The following is a 25101-nucleotide window of genomic DNA, read 5'->3' as shown; positions in this document are numbered from 1 at the left end:
TACAATCTTTAATTATTTAACACCGGGGCTCGTTTAATACCGGGTTTCAGAACGCATCCCTTCCTTGAGATAATGTAAAACACGAAAGGCTCTCGCTAGTGTCCGCTCTTGCCGTAGAAACATGCCGGTGCAAGATGGCGGATTATGTGGAAGATGACCCCTCCCTTAGTAGATATAAATTCATTTTTCTAAGCTAAGGAAAACATAACTAATCTTAGTTTCGGGTGATTATACACTGAATATCATATTCAATATCTGCCAATAACCCCCCCCAGCCAAACTACAACTCCTATCTGTTTTCAGATCACCGACATGCCCATGTCCCTTTCAACTCACACAGTATCTTAGCCTAACATGAGGAACTTCTCAATTCATGAAGCCCACTCAACTTTCAGTTCCCACCTTCAGATTCTGTTCTTGATAAGACCGTAGGAAAAGAAGAACAGAAAATAAGAAACGTCAATGTACGCTATAATAACATGCACTGTGAAACATGTATTTTTATTATTACTGTATACTGGCCAAAAGCTAACTGTAAAACCTATTTACAGCATGTTGCTGTAGATCCGCAAAGCATCATGGTCAAATTTAATTCCCGGGTTAATCCTACAGTAAATTCATCCTACTGTGTATTGTTTTACAGTAATTTGAGAACATTATTCAAATTCAACAATAGTTACAGTCTCTTACGTTTTACATAGAGAATCAACATAGTAAAGGTCATTTCTAAGGTGCAGCTGTCCTGACCCAGGTGCCCCAATAACCGTGTTCGGACCCTAAAGTTTTCCAAGACCCGCTTGCTATCATCATGATAGATGCATTGATCTCGATCAGTTCAACGATGCCAGATCCCTCTGAGTCTGGGGGTGGGTTTTCTTTAGGATGGGTGAATGAACAGGGTACCACAACACAGGATGTGACCAGGACGTCAAGTTCTTTTACCACATTGGCCTTCCACTCTCCAGTAAACACTGGGCTGCTAATAGCTGTAAGAGAAATATGCATGTGATAAAGAAAGAAAATACTCCTCTTTGACAAATGATTTTTGTTTAAATGGGGTCTATGTAAATATACTTAAATATATTACCTGCCAAAGGCGTACAGAATATTATCATCCTTCTCTCTTTGTCCATATGTTACGGCCTACTTAATGGTCTAGGGGTACATAGGCAGTAACACAACTATTTCAGACAAACCCTCAATAAAAGTTGACACTAAATTAAACACTCAAGCACAATAAGTAACATTTATTAATAACAAATTGATTAACAGATATAAACTAAAATGGAAGCATTGACGTCAGGGTCTCTAAGGCCAAAATAATAAACAAAACCCCCACACTATCTAGAAAATATGAAACTCAACTTTCCTACAGAAACAAACAAAACACAATACTACAATACTGATAAGAAAACAGGAGAAAACAGAATCAACAACTTAAATGGAAGAGAACCCCTACACAGCTTCCCCAAATCACCCAGACTGGTTACTAATAAACCTCCCCACCATCTAACCAGCCCAAAACAGAGGGTAATGACATAAACACTGGTTTACACAGTATCAATGCTCATGACAGTAACAAACAACCAGCTCACAGGCAAAGAGCGAAAGAGGGGGACAGGTGTGGGTGCTTCAGGCACTGAAAGGGGGGCGTGGCAGACCTGAAACACAGACAGACAGCTCACCTCCAAAAAGAGGCCAGAGATGAGTCAGTGGGCGTAACACCATACTTCTGTCTTCTGTTGTCGTAAAACACTGTGTTGTTAAATGAAAAGAATAATTAAAAATGAACTGTTACAAAATCAAATTACCTGAGACTGGACTGGACTAATCACACAAATGCATCAGGCACATAGAGTGAGACTGGCTAAGAGAGACAGACAGTTGACCTGACCTACAGACAGTTACCTTTAACCTACAAGAGGGAAGTTTAACATACAATAAGGAAAATTCCTTGACAGTATTAACATGTGATATGCATCAGGTATTAATATGGTTAACTTATTATCTATCAATCTATTCCACCCACACTGGATCTGTAACAGCTTGTCAACAAACAGGTCAAAGGACACAATGAGCTCTATGTTTTTCTGTTAGAAAGGGAGGGCTTATCTGTAGCTTTTTCCCTGGTTTACATCATAAAGAAAACCTGCCCACCTCCAGACTCAGAGGGATCTGGCATCATTCAACTGATCGAGATCAATCAATCTATCATGATGATAGCAAGCTGGTCTTGGAAAACTTCATGGGCCGAACACGGTTATTGGGACACCTGGATCAGGTCAGCTGCACCTTAGAAATTATCTTTACTATGTTGATTCTCTATGTAAAACGTAAGAGACTGTAACTATTGTTGAATTTTAAGGATGTTCTTTCTTTGAAGTTTAGATACTGGATCTTATTTGTGTGACGTAAAGGAAAATTGGCCCTTATATATGGCTCTGTCTATTTGCAGTTACAGAAAACTATAACCACATCCTCATTCCTACAGTGGAGGCGATGGGTACAGCCGTGATCTTTGCAGTCATCTGCATTATATATGAAGAATAAATACAAGTGAGTTCATTACACACTTACATTAAAGAGAACAAAATGATCGGTTATTAACGTTATCAAAGTGGAAACGTTTTTTCATTTCACCCCTGTCTTATTTTAAAAGTTTTGTGCTCCTCATAACATCACTTTTTTCTGTCTGCTTAAGAAAACGCATCACAGAACTCCAAAATCCAAAATGTAGGTAAGACGAAAAATATTTTAGATCACATCCCTTCTTCAACTCTCTTGAGAATTTGATTCATGCATTTATTGCTTTGTTTATTAAGTGTGTGGAACGGTATTTCCAGACTGTCTCACAGCCAAGAGAAACAGATTTTTTTTTTTAAGTTGGAGCATGATAATAAACAAATATAAATTTTTCCCTAAATTGTCTGCAATCTGTGAGAGCAGAGGGGTACGGGTTATCATGGATTGCATTTTCATGGAGCAATAAACAGCTGAAAATTCTGAACGAAGGCGAGAGGCCTTTTTAAGGATTTTATCTTTATCATTTGATGACCTGTACTGTTACAGTCGTGAACTTTCAGAGACTAATGCATCACTGATCTCACAGTCATCTGAGTTATCTCTGCAGAAGCACAATGTTTATTTTTGTTGTTGCTTTTTGTTAGATATTTGGTTAAATCTATATATATATATGTACTGTATTTTTTTAAACAGCAAATCTTAGAACACTGACATGCATCACTGCATTCATTTTAATGCTGTAAATTAATAACAGTAAAATAATTACATACTGTAAAATGAAGACACAGTGTTTCTCACCAATAGTAATTTTTTTTTTCACTTTCAACATTTTACATAGTAAATACCAATTTGACTTTTATATTTTTCATTTTGTAAACATTTTTTGTTTTGTAAACAATAACACTGCTACCATGACATTCCTGAACATACACATTTCTCCTCTTTCTTCAAGTTACGGTGACAATGTTAACATGTTTTCAAGTAATTTGACAGATATCAGTAAAATTCAAGCACTGGAAGCAACAAAATGAATGCTGGTATAAGACGATAAGTATAAAAACACAGAAATTAAATATGAACCGCAAAAACTGCACAATAAAATGCTGAAATGAAGTTACTCTCTGTACTGGAGTCTTCTTCCTGGGCTGGTGTCATTGCCCCTCCAGTGGAAGGGTAAAGAGGAACTTGTTACTGATTCGTATTAGAAATAAAACAATATGTTTGTTTACTACCAACAACACTACATAAAAGGGGGCAAACGGGCCCAACTTTGTAGATGTAATGCACTGACATGGACCAGTAAATATCACTATATTGGTACCAATCTGAAATATCACTTTAAGTTTACATCCACAGCTGTTATTATGGTGTGTCTACTCTGCAACATATTTTGGTAACATAGTAGAGAATATCTTGAGACCAAAAAGATTTCAGTGAACACATTTATCGTTAAGAACAGGGATGGGAATTTCAAATAATTTAGTTGTTGAGTACTCTTTAAGATAAAAGACGAGTATTCCATTATACATAACTGATATGTGCAGACAATTTTGAATTACTTCTACTCATAGTACTACTAAAAGCCATGCTTGCTTTTCTATATTTTTTTTATGGAGAGGAAGACTAAAGTTTGCTGTTTAACAATTAAACAACAGCCCAAATATAAAAAAGTAAAAAGCATCCCACCAACGAGGACAAGAAGGCTACAGAGGATGTGGTTTTAGGACCACTGGAGGAACTGCCAGACTCAAGTGATGGACTTAAATAGTTTTGCTGCTCCATCTCAGATAAGCACAATCAGTATGCTAATTTTGAGTAGTATTTTACCAGTCGAGTAAGTGGTTACATAACGAGTACTGGAATCTAAGTTCGGCGTGAAGCTTGTTAGTTTCTTTGTCAGAGTTTCAAAGCACACACAGTGACTACTTGATCCAAATAGGCGGTTTTGGTGAAGTAACCCTTAACATCAGTCTATGTTGAGTCTTGTGTAGTACTGGGATCTTACCACGCAGGATGAGCCTTGGAGTGCTAGGCCAGGAAACCTGGGCCTCAATGTCTGTCTGGGTGGAAGTTTCCTGCAACACAAAATAAACAGACAACACTATTAGAAATCCCAAGTAAGATAAGATAAGATAATCCTTTATTAGTCCCGCAGCGGGGAAATTTGCAAAAGTACTATATTCATAGGAAAAGCAATTAAAGAGAAAAACTGAAATTGTACAATACTGTACAACAAAATGTTTTATCAACTAACGCTGAATGACGCCACATGATTTATATTTTAAGTGCAAACAGTCTATTTTGACAATATTAGTAACACTAATGTGAGCTTACTAGTGCAGGAAGGTGTCTCCCTACTTCTCTCTCACGTGCACTCTTAAAGTCACGTGCACAGGTGACGTTAACAATGACTTTACATGAGAAGACTGTGGTTAGTTAACCTAAAGGTGCAAAATGTCTGGCAACAAGGAAATACAAAGGAACAATTATGAGTTTTGTTAGCTTGCTGTTGCTGAAGTCGACGTGTGGAATCCGATCACAAATTTGCAACAAAATTGTGTTGAGAGTGTCCATCGGCATATTCATTTATGATCTACTGTCATCATTTGTGTAACAAAATGGAGGGAATCGCGTTAAAGATGGCGTGTCTTCTTCTGTCTGCCTGAACAAAAAAATATCATTTTTGTTTGTTGTTTAAACTGCTGCGAAAAGATTCCTGCTCAAATTACTGTAAAACGATACACAGTAGGATGAATTTACTGTAGGATTAACCCGGGTATTAAATTTGACCATGATGCTTTGTGGATCTACAGCAACATGCTGTAAATAGGTTTTACAGTTAGCTTTTGGCCAGTATACACTAATAATAAAAATACATGTTTCACAGTGCATGTTATTATAGTGTAGATTGACGTTTCTTATTTTCTGTTCTTCTTTTCCTACGGTCTTATCAAGAGCAGAATCTGAAGGTGGGAACTGAAAGTTGAGTTGGCTTCATGAATTGAGAAGTTCCTCACAGTTTAACAAAAACAAAGTCAAAGATACATTTTCTTATATGTTAAAGCTACAGTAATATATTTTTTTGGCCACAATGGGCCAGAATACATCTGAAAACAAACCTCTTCACACACAGTTGCAGCAGACATAGAGCAACATTATTGTTCCATATCTTGCGGACTGGATTCACACCTGCTATTAACATGTATTCTGTATCAGGTATTAATATGGTTAACTTATTATCTATCTATCTATTCCACCCGCACTGGATCTGTAACAGCTTGTCAACAAACAGGTCAAAGGACACAATGAGCTCTATGTTTTTCTGTTAGAAAGGGAGGGCTTATCTGTAGCTTTTTGCCTGGTTTACTTGAGCACTAAGAGGTGGAAGTAGATATCCTTTTCAACTTGTTGAGTAAACATTTTTTCTTAAGAATGTGTTTACACTGTAAAGATTTAATTAATTCCTAGCTGAGATCTGATCACAATCGCCTTCTGATTGTAATGCTTCCTGAGTGCATTTACACCCTTGCATTGCCAGCATCCTGTCCTCCTCCAGGGAAAAGATATCCAGATGTAGATCACATGTTAATGTATAAACCACCAAGGGTAAATGTATTCTCTTACATCTGTTTAGCTGTTACATGCTTGAATGCCTTAGTCTAAAGGTAGCTACAAAGTTATTGGTAAAATCTGTGTTTGTTGCTACAATTGACCCCGTTCACATCACATGTCATCTTTTGACTTTAAGTTCATATATTATTGATTAATGCAACTTAAAGAGTCAACAATCAGCATTTTGTACTTTAAACTGTTTTACTTTTAAGGGGAAGTACACTGTTGTTGTAGTTGTTAAACTCACATTCTACCTGGAAAACTGTATTCACTGTTCACTTGTTTGTGATAATAGAGGCACTGTGTTTGGGTTTCTCAGTTGATAATTATGGCCAGTGATGACACAGTTTTCTGTCTTGTGTGAATGTGTGACTTTTGCTAATACTTTTGCAACATTGTGTTTGATCTTAATTTTAGAGAAAAATGTTAAAATAATTTTCCATCTCCATACAAAAAACCCCACATCTAATTTAAATCCACCATCACCCATGACCTGCTGTTTTCTGTATAGATTTTTCAGTAATGTAAATATTTTTCTTTGTACATTACATTTAGATTCTTACTCAGTCTGTTTCATCATTGTTTGATTGGCATGCCTTTGTCCTCCACAGGAAGGTATGTTAACCTTTTTCAGTCATACTTTAGTCTAATAAATATTCAACAGTACTTTTTTATTCAACTACCCTTTCTTCTTGTCAGAGAAACTTTTTTGGACAATAGGTTGTTACAAACTTCGATGGATGATTTTTGCAAACTAAACACTCTAGTACTCATTCAGTTGTGTCGGCCAGATGGTGGTGCTTTAGGATCGTTTAAGAGAAGCTGAAGTCATAAGGTGGGGGTGAAATCACAAGAGGAAACATACGGAAATAGATAAGAAGTGTGATGGAAAGTTAAAGAATGTCTGTGGTTCTCCTCAACAACAGCAAACCTAACGCTGAATAATGCAGTAGAAGAAAAAAAATCCATAGTTTGTAAGTCTTTAAATGTTAAAATATACATTTCCTTAACACTTATTGGTATAATCTGTTACAGCCAAGTACACTGCAGAGGAATTTGTCTGTCATACAGCAATGACATGCTGAATTTAAGGACTTCTAAGTAACAAATGGGTTTTAAATTGGGACTTTCAAGAGATGATGCCTGAATTCATACTTTCTTAGCAGCAGGCATCAGAACAGATCTGATCAGATTCAAACACATTAAAGGAACAAAATTATGGGGAACATATTCTTCTCATCAAAATCAACTAATAGAATCAATATTTCTGTCTATTGGTGGTTGAATGTTATATCTCCAGCGAGCATATCCCACCTTCAGTTTGTTCTTCATCTCAACTAAAAGCAGAACTACAGTAATATAGTTAAATATGTCCAAAATGTTTTGAATGTGTCATATAAAGAGACAATGACAGCTCATGGTTCAAAAATTGAAATATTTAGTTAACCAATGCATCTTCTTGTTACGTTTGTCATAAATTTGGAGATTGCTAATTTCACTTCTGTTTTTCAATGTAGATGTTATGAGAAAATGATAATGCCATTAAGGTTTGAATTTTAGTACGCCATCTCAAATTCTGAAGTCAAGAATTTCCACACAGTCCCTTATTACAAAACACTTCATATTAACAGCATACTTTATATTATACATAGTACATCATTAGTATAAAGATGCTAAATGAAACAAATTAAATCAAACTGAAACACTGATGATAAAGGCCTAAGCTTACAATAAATACATACAACTTGATGAAATGTATACATACTTTGACTGTGTGTTTGTGATTGAAGGAATTTCTTCCCAGCGATTGATTGATCGACTGATTAATACAAACTGATTGCAGGAACCATTCATCAGCAGTGATTAACTTGTACTGTCACTGCCGTGTTTAATCTCATCCAGAGAGATACAGTTAATGGTTCCTTTGATGACAGACGAGATCAGGCCTTCACACTGCCCCGCAGGACTGTCTTTAAAATGGAAGAGCCATACCACCTCTCATTCAACGTTGGGACAGCAGACAATCTAGAGAAAAGGAAGGACATCGATGTGAACTGTTTTAGTTACCAGGTAAAAATCTATTTGTGGATTCTAGAGTTTAGCATTATATATTTCATGTAATGATTTCATTTTCATTTGGTACATTTTCTGCTTTTTAATTCAAAGAATTTCCAATTCAAGCACATTTCCTGTCATGGGTAACTCAGTGTCCACTGGCTTCATCACTCCTTCTCCCAAGAAACTGTCCTGGGGGCGCCAGAAAGAGGACAAGGTCAAGCTGGAGGACGTCTTGACACAAGGAGAGGAGGCTCTTCGGAGAGTGAAAGCAAAGCAGAGTTTATCTGTGAAAAAGGTTCACCTGGCTCGCAGCATCCGTTACGTGGACCTAGCTCTCCAAGAGAGCGACAGCTTTTATCCAAACATGGGAGAAATGCTGAACCCTGCTTTTGTTGGAGATCAAGCCTCATGAATGACTGAATTCACTAATGTCAGTTGGGATATTTGAAGGGGTAACTGCCAACAGCCACTGTAAGGCTCCTGCAACATGAGAGGTGTCACAGAGAAGTTTCACCACAAGGCAGTGGGCGTTAACCTATGAACAGGAAGGGAGGCATCAGTGCAAATTTAAAAAGAGATAAGTCCCCTTTTATTTGTGTGGAATGGAAGCAAAGGGGAACATATATATTTATTTGCAGGGGGGAGAACTTATCAGATCGATTGGATGTGAAAAAAAACAACTTTTAGAGTTTTAGATAATTGCAATTTGAACAAATATCAGACTGAGCAAGGCTGAACTGAGCAAAGGAAACCTGTCTCAATATCTCTGCATCTGTGAAACAAACAAAGGTGTAAGGTAGAGTGATGTAATTTCCGTGAGGAAATGAGCTTCATATCTTAAAAGAAAGTGATATAATTTGCAACGTCTGTGGACTTTCCAAGGAATTAACATGTCATTGTTTTCAATCCGCGCTATTGTTTCATCATTGTACCACATGGTTTTTAAATCATTGTATTTTATTTAACCACATGGATCTCAAAGTATTTTAGGGACATTTCTCCGAAGCAAATACAATTTGTAACTCACTTGTAAGAAAGCTTGTTTGACAAATACCTTTAACCTTCCTGCAAATTCTGTTTTATCTTCTTGATTTATTTTTTGTGCAAAAATGGGCCATTGTACCACATGGTCTTCTCTGAGGTTTAACCTGTGCTTTTTATTGTTGTCAAATAATAAACTACAATATATTAGAAAATGACTCCTACATATGCTGTCGTTAGTAAGTAATTTAAAAAGTGAAACCTCCTCTGTTAGGCAAATTACTGTGTTTTGCATAATTTAGTCATTTTACAACCTCACTGTTTTAATAATCAGAGCATCCTTAGTAAAGGTAACTTATCTCATTGAATTAAGAGTGGGCTCGCACAAACAAACGACCCGTCAATGGGGCTATACGACTTTATATCAATATCAAATGAATAATTAAAGGAACGAGTGAGGTTTTTAGTTTCCGTATCAAATAATATGTTACGAGGGTTGTTAGCGATTATTTCAAAGGCGTCTGGGCTTCATAAAGTGGGGAACATGCCTGACAGATATAAAATTGGAGAAGTAATGAATACTAAAATAAATCAAATATCCAAAAAAGGTAGTGAGAAAAGGGGGGATTGAACACCTTGTCATAAAGCCAAGGGTTGTGATATCAAATGCAGAACAGAAATTTAATTTAAAAACATGTTAAAAGTTAATGAGAAACTTATTTTTATTTTTGTTTTATGACAGTAAAACCTGAAAAATATACAGCTTGGGTAGGAATAGTTTATGGCACAAGACATGGTTTAAAAATAATAATAATGATGATTAATACAAAATACTTCCCCAATATACGTCCGTAGAGACAAATAACTACACTTGTGTGTAGAGCAGTGTGTGTGTCTGCTGTATAAAAAGTGGAATGGAAACTGGACAAGTCATCGCCAGAGGGAAATGACCGTCGAACCTCACAAGATTGGAATTATTTGTCACTTTGTTCACAGGTCTGACCCTGAGACGGTGAGATGGATTCTGTCAAATGGCCCATGTTTTTTGTGTGCCTTTGCTTTGAAGGTATGACACCTTATCTTCACTGCCAGCTATCATATTCTTATGCTCACAATAAGTGCAGTTAAACAGTCAGCTTTTTGTCTTTTTTATGTTTTAATATTGTTGTTGTTCAGGCCAAGAATTAGATTTTCAGATGAATTTGTATGTTTCATGCAAGTCCTTCTCTTTGCTGCTCTTGTTTCATTTCATCCCGTTTTCCTCTGCAACAGTTCCTCAAACTGAAGCCTCATCTTGGACAATTAAGATGCCGTCCTCAGTTAAAGGTCTCCCTGGATCCTGTGTGGTGATCCCCTGCTCGTTTAACTACCCGGATCATGCCAATAAGATCACTGAGTTCACTGGGATGTGGGCCAAGGCGACAAATCAGCTCATCTATCACCCAGACAAGTCGAAAATGATGCAGCAGTATCGGAATCGGACAGAGCTGCTGGGAGACATCAGACAGAAGAACTGTTCACTGAAGATTGATCCCCTTCAACAAAGTGACCAAGGGCCTTTTCATTTCAGGATTGAAATGGCAGGCTATGACAAATTTTCCTACAAAGAGAACACAGTCACCATTACAATGATTAGTAAGTAATATTAACAACTCTCACCAGACTTCTGTAACAGTACAGTTAATTCCTGCATATTTACAGAAGTCTCTTTTTAAGTAAGGTGTTGCAATCAGTGAATCAGGACAATCACTCATTTTGTGACATTCCTGGTGTTATTGAGTTACTTCAGATGTTTGTGCGAACATCTAGGTCTCCAAAGAAATTATTACAACACATTTCTATTTTTAGCCTTGAAGGTTTATGTCAGTTGTGTTCTAAATTGAATTTGTAACTTAAAGCTCAAACAATGTCCTCTGACAATACATCTGTGTAGGTTAACGTGGTCATTTAGGTTTCAATTTTTAACAAATCAGATTCCCACTTCCTTATTTGTGAGATTGTAACTGGTTGGTCTCCTCTCGCTTTAAATAACTTTGATCAAAACCCAGTTGATACGGTTTCATTTCTCTAGACAGCTGTATGGCACATTGAATGACACCCATTTATGACAATATGTGTTAAATCCTTTGCCCACATGGTTTAGTCAACATTTCTAGTTCTCTAAATCTTCAACATTCCAAGAGCATATGGCATCAATGCCAAGTGAATAAAACAAGAAATGTCTTACTTTTTATGCTATACCTATACCATACAGCCCAATGTTTTAGTAGTTATTTCATGTGATTTGGTAACCTTTTGTCATTTCACATGATTTGGGATTTTAAAGTTTTTTATCTTTGTCAACAAAAGTGCTTCCAAAATTCATGGAAGTACCAAAATCATGTGATGCCAGAATACAAAGTTTGAAAAGATATAAAATTGCTTTTAACAGCGCAGTAGATTAAGTGCCCTTCACTGCCTGCCTATCATGACCTTTCTTGTTGTTACAGGTGAACCAAATCCCATCCGTTTCTCAGTGAAGGAGGAGATGATAGAGGGTCAAACTGTGTCTGCGTCCTGCTCTGTGTCTTTCTTCTGCATCACTTCACCACCTGTCTTCAGCTGGAGTCTCCCTGGAGAACAACATTTACAAACACAGCAGCTGGACAATGGCCAATGGAGAGAGACATCTACTCTGAACTTTCACCCTACCAGTGCTGATCACAACAAGCTTTTGCAATGCAACACAACATACAAGGGAGGGCAGCAATACAAAGCAAACAGGGTCCTTAGAGTAAAATGTAAGTGTTCATGGTAGTGGCCATAAGCCATATAAAAACTGCTGCTATAAAAATGATTCATTACGCTTTCCCTTACTGAAGGACAGCAAATAATGTCTCCTTCTGTGTATCTTCTATGCACAAATGAGTCCTACCTAACATCTTTAAAAGGTAAAGGCCCTTTTTATGACAGACCTTTTGATATGTCATAGCAGGGTGAACACAGGTGTTACACGGCTATATCGTGTCAAATGGCTGCTGTGAAAGGGGCCCTATTTTATCCACCACTATGGTCTAAGACTGAAACATCTCATTATCTATTGATTGCCATGACATTTTGTGCATTCAGGTTGACAATTTATGTTTTGAGTCAAATGTTTGGACAACTAAATTAATTGCAGGCATTTACAGTATGTGCTCCAACTGTTATAACTTTGGTGACTTTTTGTTTACTGCAACCATTTGGTCGAAATTTTTACAATACTTTGGTTTATGACCAAACAATTGCAAAACTAATGACTTTCCGAGCAGCCTTGGATGTTCTTTGTGTTTAGTGCTAATCATCACTGCTGTCCCTGTATGTACAGCCTCGTAGAGCTGCTAGCATGGCTGTAGACTCGTATTATCTTGTTTGTTTATGTGCATTGACATCAGCTCAGCATTGATATTATTTTGTAAACAACTGCCAAATGTAGTACACCATGGTATCATGAACAGTTAATTGTATGTTTTAATGCAGATGCCCCAGAGAATGTGAATGTTAAGCACAAGTCAGATGTAAAGGAGGGAGAAGATGTGCTGCTAAAATGCTTCAGTGATGCTCAACCTCCTGCCAGCAGCTATCAGTGGCAAGATGAAACTGGTGCTCAGCTGCATCAAGGAAATGTCTACAAGCTGCTAAATGTCTCCAGACACACAGCGGCCCTGTTCTGTACTGCCACCAACGCAGTGGGACAAGGCAAATCAAACCCTGTGCTGCTCAATGTGTTATGTAAGTAAGCAATCAAAGAAATGTAATGATAAAGGAGAGAGATTTATTTTAATCATATCTCATAAAATGATATTCTTGTGCTTACAGATGTGCCTGAGATTAAGACGGTCTCTTCCTGCTCCTCAGAGGCGCATATGGTGAAGTGTGTGTGCATTGTGGAGTCCCAGCCTGCCAGTATGGTCCAATTTGTGCTTTCTGATGGAGTCCTGCCAAATTTCAAGGTAGAGAAACATGGCTCCATTACCATCGGGACTCTGCAGGCAGAGTTTGGATCTTCTCGGGTTGTCTACTGTCTGGCAAACAACACGCTTGGCAAGGCCAACCTAACACTCTCTTTACCTGTTAACAGTAAGGACGTTTTTTATTTTTATTTCCAGAAGTGCATGACATACACCTCGAGACAAGAGGCACACATTTTATTTTGATAAAGAGAAAAATGACACCACATGGTTTCTGTTTGGACAGGGAATATGCAGAATCTTTGTATTGGCATTGCTTCAGGAACAGGCGGGATTTTGGTGATAATTTTAATAACAGTGAGAGTTTTTAAAAAATGGTAAGTTACTATTAAAAAATGTACAACAAATATTTTGTTTCTCTTGATAGTATGTTTTTAAACTAAAGCATTCAAATATGAAATAGTAAGACAGTTCAAAAATATTGTGTACATTTTTTTGTAAACAGGCACCAGAAAGAGTTATACACATTTAAGTCATGCATGTAGTGGTATTGGTTAGTGAAGGGTAGAAATGTGTCTTATAACTGTCAAATAACATCTTTTTGACACCTGGGAGAAAAAAGTTGTTACAGATGTGTTGAATCTTGCAGTTTGCATCGTTGGGTTTCAGTTGTTGCAAAAAGTGTCAATAGCTGTTCCTAAATTAAAAACCATTATTCTCACAGCAGGGGGAGATCTGAGAATGCACCAACACCTCACATGAGCACCGAGAAGGCAGACAAAGATGTGGCACTCCCTCAGTTGGCTGCAACTAAAAGGTTTTCAGTCATTCACCTCAGTTTGAATAAAACCATCTTCATGATGTAAAATTACCTTTAATAATCCTGTTTGTTTAATTGGTAAATTTGTTACAAACATGTTTGTTTTCTGTATTCTGTCCTCAGAAAACAGATTAGCGATGATGATGTACCTTGCTCCGGCATTTATGCCAACGATACTGAATATGGCAACATAGGGGTATGTTAAGTTTTCTTCTTTCATTCATTCATTATTTTCCATGCATGAGGGAAGGGAGTGAGTTTATTTTGTTTCCTTCAGACTGACTGGGATGAAGCAATCTACGCCAATATGTAACTTTGTTGAATTCATAGGAGGGAAAGCTGCAATCCCTCTGTTGCCTAACTGATGTGAGTCAAAAAAGCTGTAAAAATATATATTCTGTCTTCTGTAATGACAAGTGTTGCTTTTCTGTCTCCTGTAATTAACAAATATATATATTTTTCAAGTTGTTAACTTTAACTGCTAATATGTTTGATAACTATTTTCTACACAGCCAATAACAACACGTGTTGCACAAGTTACTCAATTTGTATTTCCTCTTTTGCAGGAGTGGTTTCTTTATCAGAGTGACAGATAAGAACATAGCTATTGAAGTTACAAAATGCTGGCTTCCTGCTGAATAACACTGTAGGGAACATTACATGTTGGCTTTTTTTGTGCATAGTTTTGTACATACATTTTGTACATAGTCACTGTGCTAATCAAAGCACAACACAGATGCGCTTATCATATGTGTATAAAAACAGTTGTATCATTATGTCAAAACACTCAAAGAAGATTAATTTCAATGCCATACTAAGTGTCTGACTACCTTTGCTGTAAATGTATGAGTACATGCAGCCTCACAGATTGTATTCACTCATTAATCAAATAAAACAAGTTACAAAGTGGAGGTATAATGCGCTGAGGTCAATGCGGAAAACCCCTTGGGGCCCTTGCAAGTGTGTTAATGTTAAATTGACAGGAAGGCAAAAGGGAAGCTGGTCCCCATCTCAGCTGCTAGATCCGAGTACTGAAGTGATCACACATTTCAGACACAGTAACACCAAACATCGCTCTAATACTCAGCACAAGCCTTGCCTCAAACGATCATAAACTGTTCATATTTTATCTTTAGAATTAAGAAATGGTGAAGGAATTTGAATATTGCCTGTTGATTTGTTTTCTTTAACCCTTTGAAAGTTCAACCTTGTAGGTGCCCTGAAATATTTTATAATCTAAAATAATAAAAAAAAAAGGAATCAACAAATCATACAATCTGGTGTTTGTTTTTTTATCACTACATTTATTACACATTTTCACAAAACTGTGTTGGTTTATACATATTCATACTGAAATTCAAGGACACATATTTATCCATCATGACCTCCTGATTTTACACAATCAATTTAATCATTTGATGGTAATTGATTTTAATAAGACACCATAAATCATACTAATAGAAGCCTTAAACAGTGAAGCATTACTGAAGTAAACACACCAGATATGAGGTGGTAATTAACTGATCATGAAAGGGACACTGATTAAAGAGGTCTTTCAAATTACATTACAGTGTGCAGTGAAGTGTTAACTGACTGATTGTGTTTCTTAATTCAGAGCGAAGACTTATAGTTCACTTTTGGTGAAACAGTATCTCTCTGTCTTCATACTACTTCAGGGTAGTATTTCTGTTCAGCTCAACGTCTGTATGGAGAGTAAACTTGTACAAATCTAGTAGCTGAGAGACATTAAACTATAGATGTGAAACTTATTGACACATGAATTAATTTACCATGCAGAATTAAAGGGTGATATTTAGGCCATGCACTGAGCTTACGTCATACTCTGAGAATCGTGGAGCTTGTCACCAGCTTCCCTCCTCTGTACCGCACTGTGCAGTTCAAAGGCCTATTAAAGTCCCTGGGTCGAGGGAGAAAGATCAGGGTTGACACCGTCTCCCACTTCCACGAATTCAGCCTCTTTGATCGCCGGGTGATGAATCCAGATTGGCTCCAGGAGATTTGGGGGGGAATCGTTGGGCAGGAGTGAGACACAGAGCAGGAGGCGGTTACTTTATCATTCACCTCCACAGACAGAGATGGAGGCTCTGGTTCGCCTGCAGAGTTTAAATAGAATAGCAACATGATATAACACAGTGATCCAAATATTTACAAAAAATGTTTTTGTTGCCATAAACATGATTCAGATTACCTATAATACTCACGTTTAACATCAATGGTTACTGGATATTTTTTGTAGGAGAAGCTTCTGTATTGCGGCATTTCAATCCTGAAGTAGAAAGGGCCAACATCACTATTCCTGACACCATCCAGCAGCATGGTGCAGTTGCGTGCTTTAAGATCTCCCAAAAACTGGGTGCGTTTTTTGTATTCCTCAGACAGTTTCCATTTGGGGAGATTGGTTGAGACCACCTTTTTCTTATTATTCATCCAGAATCCTCTCCACCTGGACAGGGGCCGCTTTGAGGTGGGCTTGGGGTAATTGTAAATGCAGGGAATAACCACACAGGAGCCCTGCAGGACAGGAATCTTTGTCGGTACGTTTGCTGACCATTGGCCTTTAGAGGACTGGGCATGGATCACTGAAAAGAGAGAACATTGATCATCTTTTTATCTTATGAAGATAAAGTATTTCAAGCAAAATCATTTTAATGTAAGACTCACCATGTAACAACAGAAAGGAAAACCACAACTTCAGCTCCATCACTGATGAGGAAGAGAAACCTAAAGTGTAAAAAAAGGCATAAAGGCAATGAAAGACACGTCAAACTGATTGTTCTTTTGCACCAAAAATTCCCTTACCTCTGAATTCTTTTAATGGCTGTTTGAATGCACCTTTTCTCAGTGAAGATGTGTGCAGTGTCGTTTGGATGTGATATTTATAGGCCAGCTTCAACCTTTAAAATTGAAAGTGTTACCAAATGTTTATCAAAGTGTTGAGCTCATAATGTGAGTTGGTGTTTAAACAGATACAGCAGAAGCCCAGGAGACGGATGATGTTGCATTATGTGATTACTTTTTACTTGTCCTCTGTTTAAGATGTTACTTCTGTTTCTACTTTTGAATATGAATACAGAAAAGAAATTCCACAGAACACACAGTTCCAGTAATGCACAGACGCTACATTTTGTCTCACTACCAATGGCAAAAACACAATGAAAATAAAAATAAATGAATCACCAAAAGGACTGTTGAATTTTGAAGACTATCACTGCCATTTTCAGTCAACAGTAGAGGCAGGAAGGAAAAAAATGACTCCATCTGACAACACAAATTCAATTCAATTCAATTCAGTTTATTTTGTATGGCCCAGAATCACAAATTACAAATTTGCCTCAGAGGGCTTTACAATCTGTACACATGCGACATCCTCTGTCCTTACACCCTCACATCGGCACAGGAAAAACTCCCCTAAAAAAAAACCTTTAACAGGGAGAAAACAGGAAGAAACCTCTGGGAGAACGACAGAGGAGGGATCCTTCTCCAGGATGGACAGAATGCAATAGATGTCATGTGTACAGAATGAGCAGCATAACAGTTCTTAGATACAACACATTCAATGTATATGACATAAATGATTCATATAATAAGACTACTTATAATAACAGCAGCAATTATTACAGTAGAATTATAATTATGAAAATAGTGATAGTAATGTGATTAATAATAATAATAATCGAAGTAGCAGTGGGTGTCAGTCGGCTCACAGCAGGAGGCACGACTACGGTCCAGGTACCACAACGATTCATGGAAACCTGCAGAGCGAGAAAGCAAAAGGGCTTCAGGGTGGAAGTAAAGCTAAAATGCTTAATGGTACAGGTAATAGTAATAGTAATGTGACTAGTAATAATAATAATGGTGGTAGCAGTCGGTGTCAGCAGGGCCGTAGCAGGATGCACATCCACGGTCCAGGTACAGCCACGATTTATAGAAGCCTGCGAAGCGAGAAAGCACAAAGACTCCAGGGTAGAAGCAAGTCAATAAGCGTAATAGTACAGGCAATAATAATAGTAATGTGACTAATAATGATAGTGGTAGTAGTAGTGGGTGTCAGCAGGGCCTCAGCAGGTGGCACGATGACAGTCCAAATATAACCCCGATTCCTGGGAACCTGCGAGGCGAGAAAGTCACAAGAACTCCGGGGAAGAAGCAAAATCAGTAATGTGCATAAATAGGAGATTAATACATAAAGAAGGAGTGAGGGAAGAGGAGAGAGGAATAAACCAGCTGAGAGCAAAGGAACTGAGGTGGTATAGATAATGACTAACAAGCATTTAATCAAAAATGACAAAGTAATGGCCCTTGAGTCGATTCAATTCAATTCAATTCAGTTTATTTTGTATAGCCCAGAATCACAAATTACAAATTTGCCTCAGAGGGCTTTACAATCTGTACACATGAGACATCCTCTGTCCTTACACCCTCACATCGGCACAGGAAAAACTCCCCTAAAAAAAGGAAGAAACCTCTGGGAGAGCGACAGAGGAGGGATCCTTTTCCCAGGATGGACAGAATGCAATAGATTTCATGTATACAGAATAAACAGCATAACAGAGATACAACACATCCAATGTATATGACATAAATTATTCATATAATAACAGTAGTAAGCAGAGTAACGAAGGAAAAAATGATGGTTCCCGAAGGCTTGCCATCGGTGTGGACTGGATGTTGCATGAATGTTAGTTAGAGTCTGATGGTGGCACCTTGATGGTAGCCTGTCATCAGTGTGTGAATGGGTGAATGATATGTAATATACTACTGATTGTAAGTCGCTTTGGATAAAAGCCTCTGCTAAATGACTGTAATGTAATGTAATAGTAATGTGACTAATAATAATAATTGAAGTAGCAGTGGGTGTCAGCCGGGTCACAGCAGGAGGTACCACAATGATTCATGGAAACCTCCAAACTGACAGCTAACCATGTGTGCCATGGGGAAAACCTGTGGGTAGATCTTAGATGAGTTAAAATATATAGTTCTTTCTTTATCACATTTAACTCTAGCCCTTTATCAGTCAGTGTTTTCTTTTTTTCCCCCCAGTGAACTATAACTACATTTCTTTTTGAGGAAATCTCACAGCTTTGCTTTGAGGAGTCAAATGAGGTCAAACCTCAAAAAGAAGAAATGGAATATTCTGTGTTTTTAATACCTTCAGAATATGTAACTGGTAGTTTAATAACATCTCTAATAAGTTTGTAAACTGAAAAAAATACAGATATTTACATCTATGAATAAACATACATAAGTTAACATTCAGGGATGCAGAGATTGTAAAGGGATTGTAGTGGCAGCTGAACGTAGTAAAATACATTGTTTAAAATTTGTTTAGTGGTGTGGTTCACACAGGGAAAAAATGCAGAATAAATTAAATGAAAGACCAATTTCTTGGACAAACCCAGGGAGGACAAGATACTCTCAGATATGATGATAAGCCAGCTCCAGAATGCACACCGATACAACCAAGGTCGAGAAAGACTCAGAAAAATCTAATTAAAATGTAACTTTTGCTCAATAAATGTATAACACTGTGGAAAAGCAATGACATCCACTTTTAACCTTTTATTGTTTGGTACAGTTCTTATTATACATATATATATATATAGTTATAAATTAAATGCTATTACAAGGAATAAACTAATCTCTAAATGGTAGACTGAATCAGAAAAGAAAAATGCAGAAGTTTCAGCTACTGCCCAGATGACACAGGAAGTGAATTGGCAAACATATTGAGAAAGACAAAAAACCGTAATCATGTCACTTAACCCCAAATGAGTGAGGTTGCACATGGAAGATTACATGAATAGATTCCAAAGAAAAGAGAACTCCAGTCATAAGTTGTTGCAAAATAAATTCCTAATATAATAATATTAATAATAATAGTAATACATTTGGTGGCGCCTTTCATGGCACTCAAGGTCACCTTTTCTCCTGTGTCACGCTTGGTTATGGTTAGGGAAACACAGCATTAACAGATGAGCATCAACTGCAGATCACACTGGGCAAGGGGGACACATATGTAAAATGAGTTATAATGTGTTGAACCACATTTGAAGCGCTGGTTCTGAGCAATAATAAGCTGTTCATTAGCAATGGGTACATATTCACTGCAATAAACAAAGGCTAAATAAACTAATTTAATTTTGCAATATGAAATTATATAAATAAATAGCGGCTTTTTGTAACTGGCCAATTGGCCCCTGGAAACAGAAAAGTCTCCCATCTCTCCTTCATATAGTAAACCCAGACTGAAAGAGACACCAAACAACTGCATATGACACAGCTGCATTGCCTTTGTAGTTTTGCGCCTCATTTTCTGCAACCATGAGCCAGGAAAAACAGAAGACCAACTGTAACTCTGCTTTTTTTGTTTGTATTAATGACATGCAGTCTTTATCTCATCAAATCCTTTGGAGGAGGCTGTGAGTCCTTTCCTACTCGTGATAGCAAAACCATGTTCACGTATGCAGGATACGGAAATAACGTTTAAAGGGAAGTTCCAAATGGATTTGTGAGTAGCAGCTTTTCTACAATTTTGAATAATCCACATTTGCATATATACTGTCTGTGTGATCCGTACTTTGATCCATCTGACCTGGAGAGGCCTGCAAAGACAGAGGTTGGGTTACATATTGGGCTGTGGATTTTGTCTTGGTTAACATCTTCTTAGTATATTAAAACCCAACTGAGTGGGGGTATTGTACCTCAATGTTGATGTAGACAGGTTCATCAATGGCCTTCAATTCAGAAAGTTTATTGTTCTCTGGCTCTTTGCAAGGTGCTTCTCTGAAAAGACAAAAGAGACCAGGTTGGTTTCCAACTTGAGTGACAGGTGATCAGAAATGTGTCATTATGTCAGCAATTAACATATCTGGTAGAACAACCGTTTTCACAGTCAAAAGTCGTCATGAGAAAAGTATTAAACTTTCCTTCTTGTATTGCTCATGCACAGTAACAAAAAAAGAGTCTACATTCTATTTTGATTTCACAAATGTATCAAGAAACAAACCTTTTCAATTTGTTAGCTCTGCTAAAATTTGCATAATATCCAGAACCTTCCCTGGTAAAAGATTCTGACCTGTGAAAATATTCAAAAAGATATTAGCCTTTCATCTGTTTGTATAAGGATATTCTTACAACACATTAAAAAGCCCCCCTCCAGACATGTTTTAGGACATGACAATACTCTGCTTTGGATCATTTGTGCTCGCTTTAAACTCAGATTGAAGATGGGTAGACAAACTTTTCCCTTCAGCATTTGAGTGAGAAAGTAGCCTTCTAATGACAAATTCTGCACATGCATCTGTTTGCACAGTGAGGGTCGAACATCGGAGTGAAGTAAGCAGAAAAAAAGGAAAACACATTTTTGAGTGAAAGGTGAGTTTATGATTTACGTAAGTAAAGCACAACGATCAGTCATGAAACAAAAACTACAAATTACTTAAAAATAAGTTACCTTTTGTGTTTGATGGCAAAGACTATTCCAATAACAAAAATGATGATCAGAATTGCAACAACCGGTCCAGCAATGGCCATTTGCCTTAGTGGTGTAGCCCCCTGGGTCGTATTCATTGTTGGATCCACTGTTGAGACAGTAATCTCATTAATAAACGAAACTGAATTACATATTTAGACATATTAAATATCAAACTGTGAAAACTTACTTGTTGTTGTTTTAAAGGTGGGCCTTATAGTTATGATATCTAAAAAAATAAATCAGTTTTCTTTGTCATCATTAACCTACTTTTTCTGACATAGAAATAGAAATATTAAACAGCCTATTAGCAAATTGAGGAGCACAGAAACAAAGTATATGTGAATGAGAGAATAAAAAACAACGAGTTATACCTGGTTGACGAGTGCCTGGTGAAACACCAGGACCTGTGGGAGAAACATTTAATTTTACTTTATTCAAATGGATTCATGACATATAAACAATTCAAATAAAAAAATGTTTTACTGAAAGTCTTACCAAGCACATCAATGGAGACAGAATGCGCCTTAAAACTGTAGTTGTCCCCCTTTGCGATAACTCTCACATAGATGTTTTGAACATTATCCATGACGTTAAAGATCTTGAGGGAGCAGTTTCCTTCGCTTTTATTTCCAATGAGCTCGGTCTTTCCTCTGTACTTCTCCAACACATACGTGTTATTCGGGTGAAATACAAATGCATTGTGGTCGTTGTCAAAGGTATTAAAGTTGCTTCTCTCATTCTTTTTCCAGTAAACTTCAACACTTTTAGTGCGGCGTTCATCCGGAACGGTAAACATACATTGTATGGAAACGTTTGAACCCAAGGTCAGAGTGATCTGTCTTTCAACACTAATATTCCAGCTTTCACCTAGGTTCAAAACCAAACCAGAATTTATATTTATTAAAGTGCATACTTGATGAGAAAAAATGTTAAACAACACAGACTTAATATGTCACCCACCTTTTGCATTAGACGCCAGGATCAATAGGAGAGTAAGATCAATCAGGTCCATCAGCTTCATCTGATCAAAGGAATACATTCTGAGGTCAACCAACATCTTGTTTCAGCTGTGTCTATCACATCTGGTAGCTTACATAGTACAAAGTTCTGGAGTTAAACCGCCCAGAAGAGGTTGCAAGGCTCTGTTGTGCTCTGCCGATGTGTATTACATCTAAACATTGATGTGAAATGGTTGGGCGTGTTTCCTGTTCAGCATGACTTGAAAAAGAAGAAGTTGGGTCAGAAAAAATAACAGTGACCCTGGTATGACTTTCTCATTGAGGGGACATAAATTATGATATTCACTTGACGTTGAGCTGCGCTCAATCAATGCAGGGTTACTTGTGGTTCCTAGAGTATATAAAAGTAGGATGGGAGCCAGAGCCTTCAGTTATCAGGCTCCTCTTCTGTGGAACCAGGTTCCAGTTTCAGTCCGGGGGGCAGACACACTCACCACTTTCAAGAGCAGGCTTAAGACCTTCCTTTTTGATAGCGCTTATAGTTAGGGCTGGTTCAGGTTCGCCTTGGTCCAGCCCCTAGATATGCTGCTATATGCCTAGACAGCCGGGGGACTACCTAGGATACGCTGAGCTCCTCTCTCCTCTTCCCTCACTCCCTCTTTATGTATTAATCTCCTATTTATGCACATTACTGATTTTGCTTCTTCCCCGGAGTTCTTGTGCTTTCTCGCCTCGCAGGTTCCCAGGAATCGGGGTTATATTTGGACTGTCATCGTGCCACCTGCTGAGGCCCTGCTGACACCCACTACTACTACCACTATCATTATTAGTCACATTACTATTATTATTGCCTCTACTATTACGCTTATTGACTTGCTTCTACCCTGGAGTCTTTGTGCTTTCTCGCTTCGCAGGCTTCTATAAATCGTGGCTGTACCTGGACCGTGGATGTGCATCCTGCTACGGCCCTGCTGACACCGACTGCTACCACCATTATTATTACTAGTCACATTACTATTACTATTACCTGTACCATTAAGCATTTTTAGCTTTACTTCCACCCTGAAGCCCTTTTTGCTTTCTCGTTCTGCAGGTTTCCATGAATCGTTGTGGTACCTGGACCGTAGTCGTGCCTCCTGCTGTGAGCCGACTGACACCCACTGCTACTTCCATTATTATTATTAGTCACATTACTATCACTATTTTCATGGCTATAATTCTACTGTAATAATTGCTGCTGTTATTATAAGTAGTCTTATTATATGAATCATTTATGTCATATACATTGAATGTGTTGTATCTCTGTTATGCTGCTCATTCTGTACACATGACATCTATTGCATTCTGTCCATCCTGGGAGAAGGATCCCTCCTCTGTCGTTCTCCCAGAGGTTTCTTCCTTTTTTCTCCCTGTTAAAGGGGTTTTTTAGGGGAGTTTTTCCTGTGAATGTGAGGGAAGGACAGAGGATGTCTCATGTGTACAGATTGTAAAGCCCTCTGAGGCAAATTTGTAATTTGTGATTCTGGGCTATACAAAATAAACTGAATTGAATTGAATTGAACGTTTAAGTGTCTATTTACACTTCTCTGAGTGACCAACAATTCTGTTTTTCTGTTTTATCTCTATTGAGTTTTAGAATAAACCATAACGTGTACAGTCATAAAACAAAAAAGGTGTAAGGGGTTAAGTTCAACATCACTAATGCAGCGGATACAACATTGAAAAGTGTTGAGACTTGCTCTACTAGTTTCAGGGAAAACAAGTACACAGAACCACTAAACATCAAATTACAAAAAAACGTCTCTATTTTTACCCTGATAACATCGCTCAGAGGTGTGAAAACTGTTTGTATGTTACCACATCAGTGTTACAACAGCATAGGCTAACAAGTGCAAGATTTCACAAAATAGAGGCGTCGTCCATATGCTTTCCTACAAATAGTAAAGTGTCCTCTCTGCTCCACTGACTAGTTTCAATAATGTCAGGTATGAGCGTTGAAATTGAAAAAAAAATCATGTTTGTAACAAAATTAAAGGATAGGTTTACATTTTTTCAAGGGTAATCTAACCATGACATGTCCGATAGTGTTATTGTTTGCTGTAATTGTTCCTTATGCTGGCCATAAAGGTTGCTAAGCAGTCAGCAGGCTCAAACTGTCTGATGCGTCTCTTAGTGAGAGAAATCAATTTATCTTTCAAAGTTACAGTCTTTTAGCACCAAATTCCCTCTTTGTGTTTCTAACCCCCTGCTGGTGAAACAAAGGCCATGAAAGCACAAAGGAGGAGTTTCATTCTAAAAAGAGAGATACCAAACTGATTTGTCGAAAGCCTCATATAAACTTTAGAACGCACTGACGGTGTATTCTGAGTTTGTCCCCTTCACTTCCATTAGATCAGTGTAGGAAGGGACCGCAGCCAGTATGGACAGGAGGACTACAGAGATCAATAACCCTTTCAATGTACACAATGCCATTAATATTAAAAGATAGACATGAATAAATGCTAGCCTATATCTTTTAAAGCTCTTCACACAGTGTTTGTAATGTGTTTCTTGCAGCTGAGAATAATACTGCTCTCATACCCGTGAGGATTATGGATTAAGGAATATATTTTGATAGTTGCATCAGCATATGTCATACATCAAGAACACAGTCACGTCAATTTTAGCTCAGACTTTGATCAAAGGTGTTTTTGTTCTCTGTACAACATATGGCAGTCTATTATA

General features: G+C 37.6%; 3 protein-coding genes across 10 annotated transcripts; 1 reads left to right on the top strand and 2 right to left on the bottom strand.

The window, feature by feature from the left end:
• The first annotated feature begins 2193 nt into the window (after nt 1-2193).
• LOC129110128 (myelin-associated glycoprotein-like) lies at nt 2194-15182 on the top strand. 8 transcript variants are annotated; one of them, XR_008532131.1, is made up of 15 exons: nt 2194-2281; nt 2456-2556; nt 2702-2733; nt 8038-8205; nt 8302-8989; nt 10171-10240; nt 10447-10809; nt 11664-11954; nt 12673-12924; nt 13012-13272; nt 13390-13480; nt 13828-13920; nt 14047-14119; nt 14201-14289; nt 14490-15182. XR_008532131.1 is itself a non-coding variant. In XM_054622306.1 (14 exons), the coding sequence occupies exons 6-14, from the start codon at nt 10192-10194 to the stop codon at nt 14234-14236; spliced, it is 1509 nt and encodes a 502-aa protein (XP_054478281.1). In that variant the 5' UTR covers nt 2194-2281; nt 2456-2556; nt 2702-2733; nt 8038-8205; nt 8375-8989; nt 10171-10191; the 3' UTR covers nt 14237-15182. The 8 variants fall into 8 exon arrangements, 7 of the variants coding, with proteins under 7 accessions (XP_054478281.1, XP_054478283.1, XP_054478282.1 ...); XM_054622306.1 differs by having other exon boundaries at nt 8375-8989; nt 14201-15182; XM_054622308.1 differs by having other exon boundaries at nt 8343-8989; nt 14201-15182.
• A 24-nt stretch (nt 15183-15206) lies between these two features.
• Nucleotides 15207-16825, bottom strand: LOC129110161 (sialic acid-binding Ig-like lectin 14). Its single transcript, XM_054622343.1, has 4 exons — nt 16744-16825; nt 16606-16665; nt 16146-16523; nt 15207-16037 (listed from the first exon to the last, which is right to left on the bottom strand). The coding sequence occupies exons 2-4, from the start codon at nt 16643-16645 to the stop codon at nt 15760-15762; spliced, it is 696 nt and encodes a 231-aa protein (XP_054478318.1). The 5' UTR covers nt 16646-16665; nt 16744-16825; the 3' UTR covers nt 15207-15759.
• A 3338-nt stretch (nt 16826-20163) lies between these two features.
• LOC129110154 (uncharacterized) lies at nt 20164-23834 on the bottom strand. Its single transcript, XM_054622336.1, has 8 exons — nt 22379-23834; nt 21914-22285; nt 21790-21822; nt 21606-21644; nt 21398-21524; nt 20951-21019; nt 20646-20727; nt 20164-20546 (listed from the first exon to the last, which is right to left on the bottom strand). Exons 1-8 carry the CDS (start codon nt 22473-22475, stop codon nt 20469-20471), a joined length of 897 nt encoding a protein of 298 aa, XP_054478311.1. The 5' UTR covers nt 22476-23834; the 3' UTR covers nt 20164-20468.
• Between the last annotated feature and the right edge of the window lie 1267 nt (nt 23835-25101).

Source organism: Anoplopoma fimbria, chromosome 20 (assembly GCF_027596085.1).
Source record: "Anoplopoma fimbria isolate UVic2021 breed Golden Eagle Sablefish chromosome 20, Afim_UVic_2022, whole genome shotgun sequence".
NCBI classification, from domain to species: Eukaryota; Metazoa; Chordata; class Actinopteri; order Perciformes; family Anoplopomatidae; genus Anoplopoma; species Anoplopoma fimbria.
Note: the sequence above shows the minus strand (reverse complement) of the source record. Positions and strands in the feature narration are given on the sequence as shown.

Coding starts and splice junctions, on each gene's coding strand:
- LOC129110154 (XM_054622336.1), bottom strand. CDS start 22,475: ATGTTGGTTGACCTCAGAATGTATTCCTTTGATCAGATGAAGCTGATG. Junction 21,525..21,605: donor CACCTTTAAAACAACAACAA/GTAAGTTTTCAC, acceptor CTGTCTCAACAG/TGGATCCAACAATGAATACG. Junction 21,020..21,397: donor TTTGCCATCAAACACAAAAG/GTAACTTATTTT, acceptor ATATTTTCACAG/GTCAGAATCTTTTACCAGGG.
- LOC129110128 (XM_054622306.1), top strand. CDS start 10,192: ATGGATTCTGTCAAATGGCCCATGTTTTTTGTGTGCCTTTGCTTTGAA. Junction 11,955..12,672: donor CAGGGTCCTTAGAGTAAAAT/GTAAGTGTTCAT, acceptor GTTTTAATGCAG/ATGCCCCAGAGAATGTGAAT. Junction 12,925..13,011: donor TGTGCTGCTCAATGTGTTAT/GTAAGTAAGCAA, acceptor TTGTGCTTACAG/ATGTGCCTGAGATTAAGACG.
- LOC129110161 (XM_054622343.1), bottom strand. CDS start 16,645: ATGGAGCTGAAGTTGTGGTTTTCCTTTCTGTTGTTACATG. Junction 16,524..16,605: donor TTCCTTTCTGTTGTTACATG/GTGAGTCTTACA, acceptor CTCTCTTTTCAG/TGATCCATGCCCAGTCCTCT. Junction 16,038..16,145: donor AGTAACCATTGATGTTAAAC/GTGAGTATTATA, acceptor TAAACTCTGCAG/GCGAACCAGAGCCTCCATCT.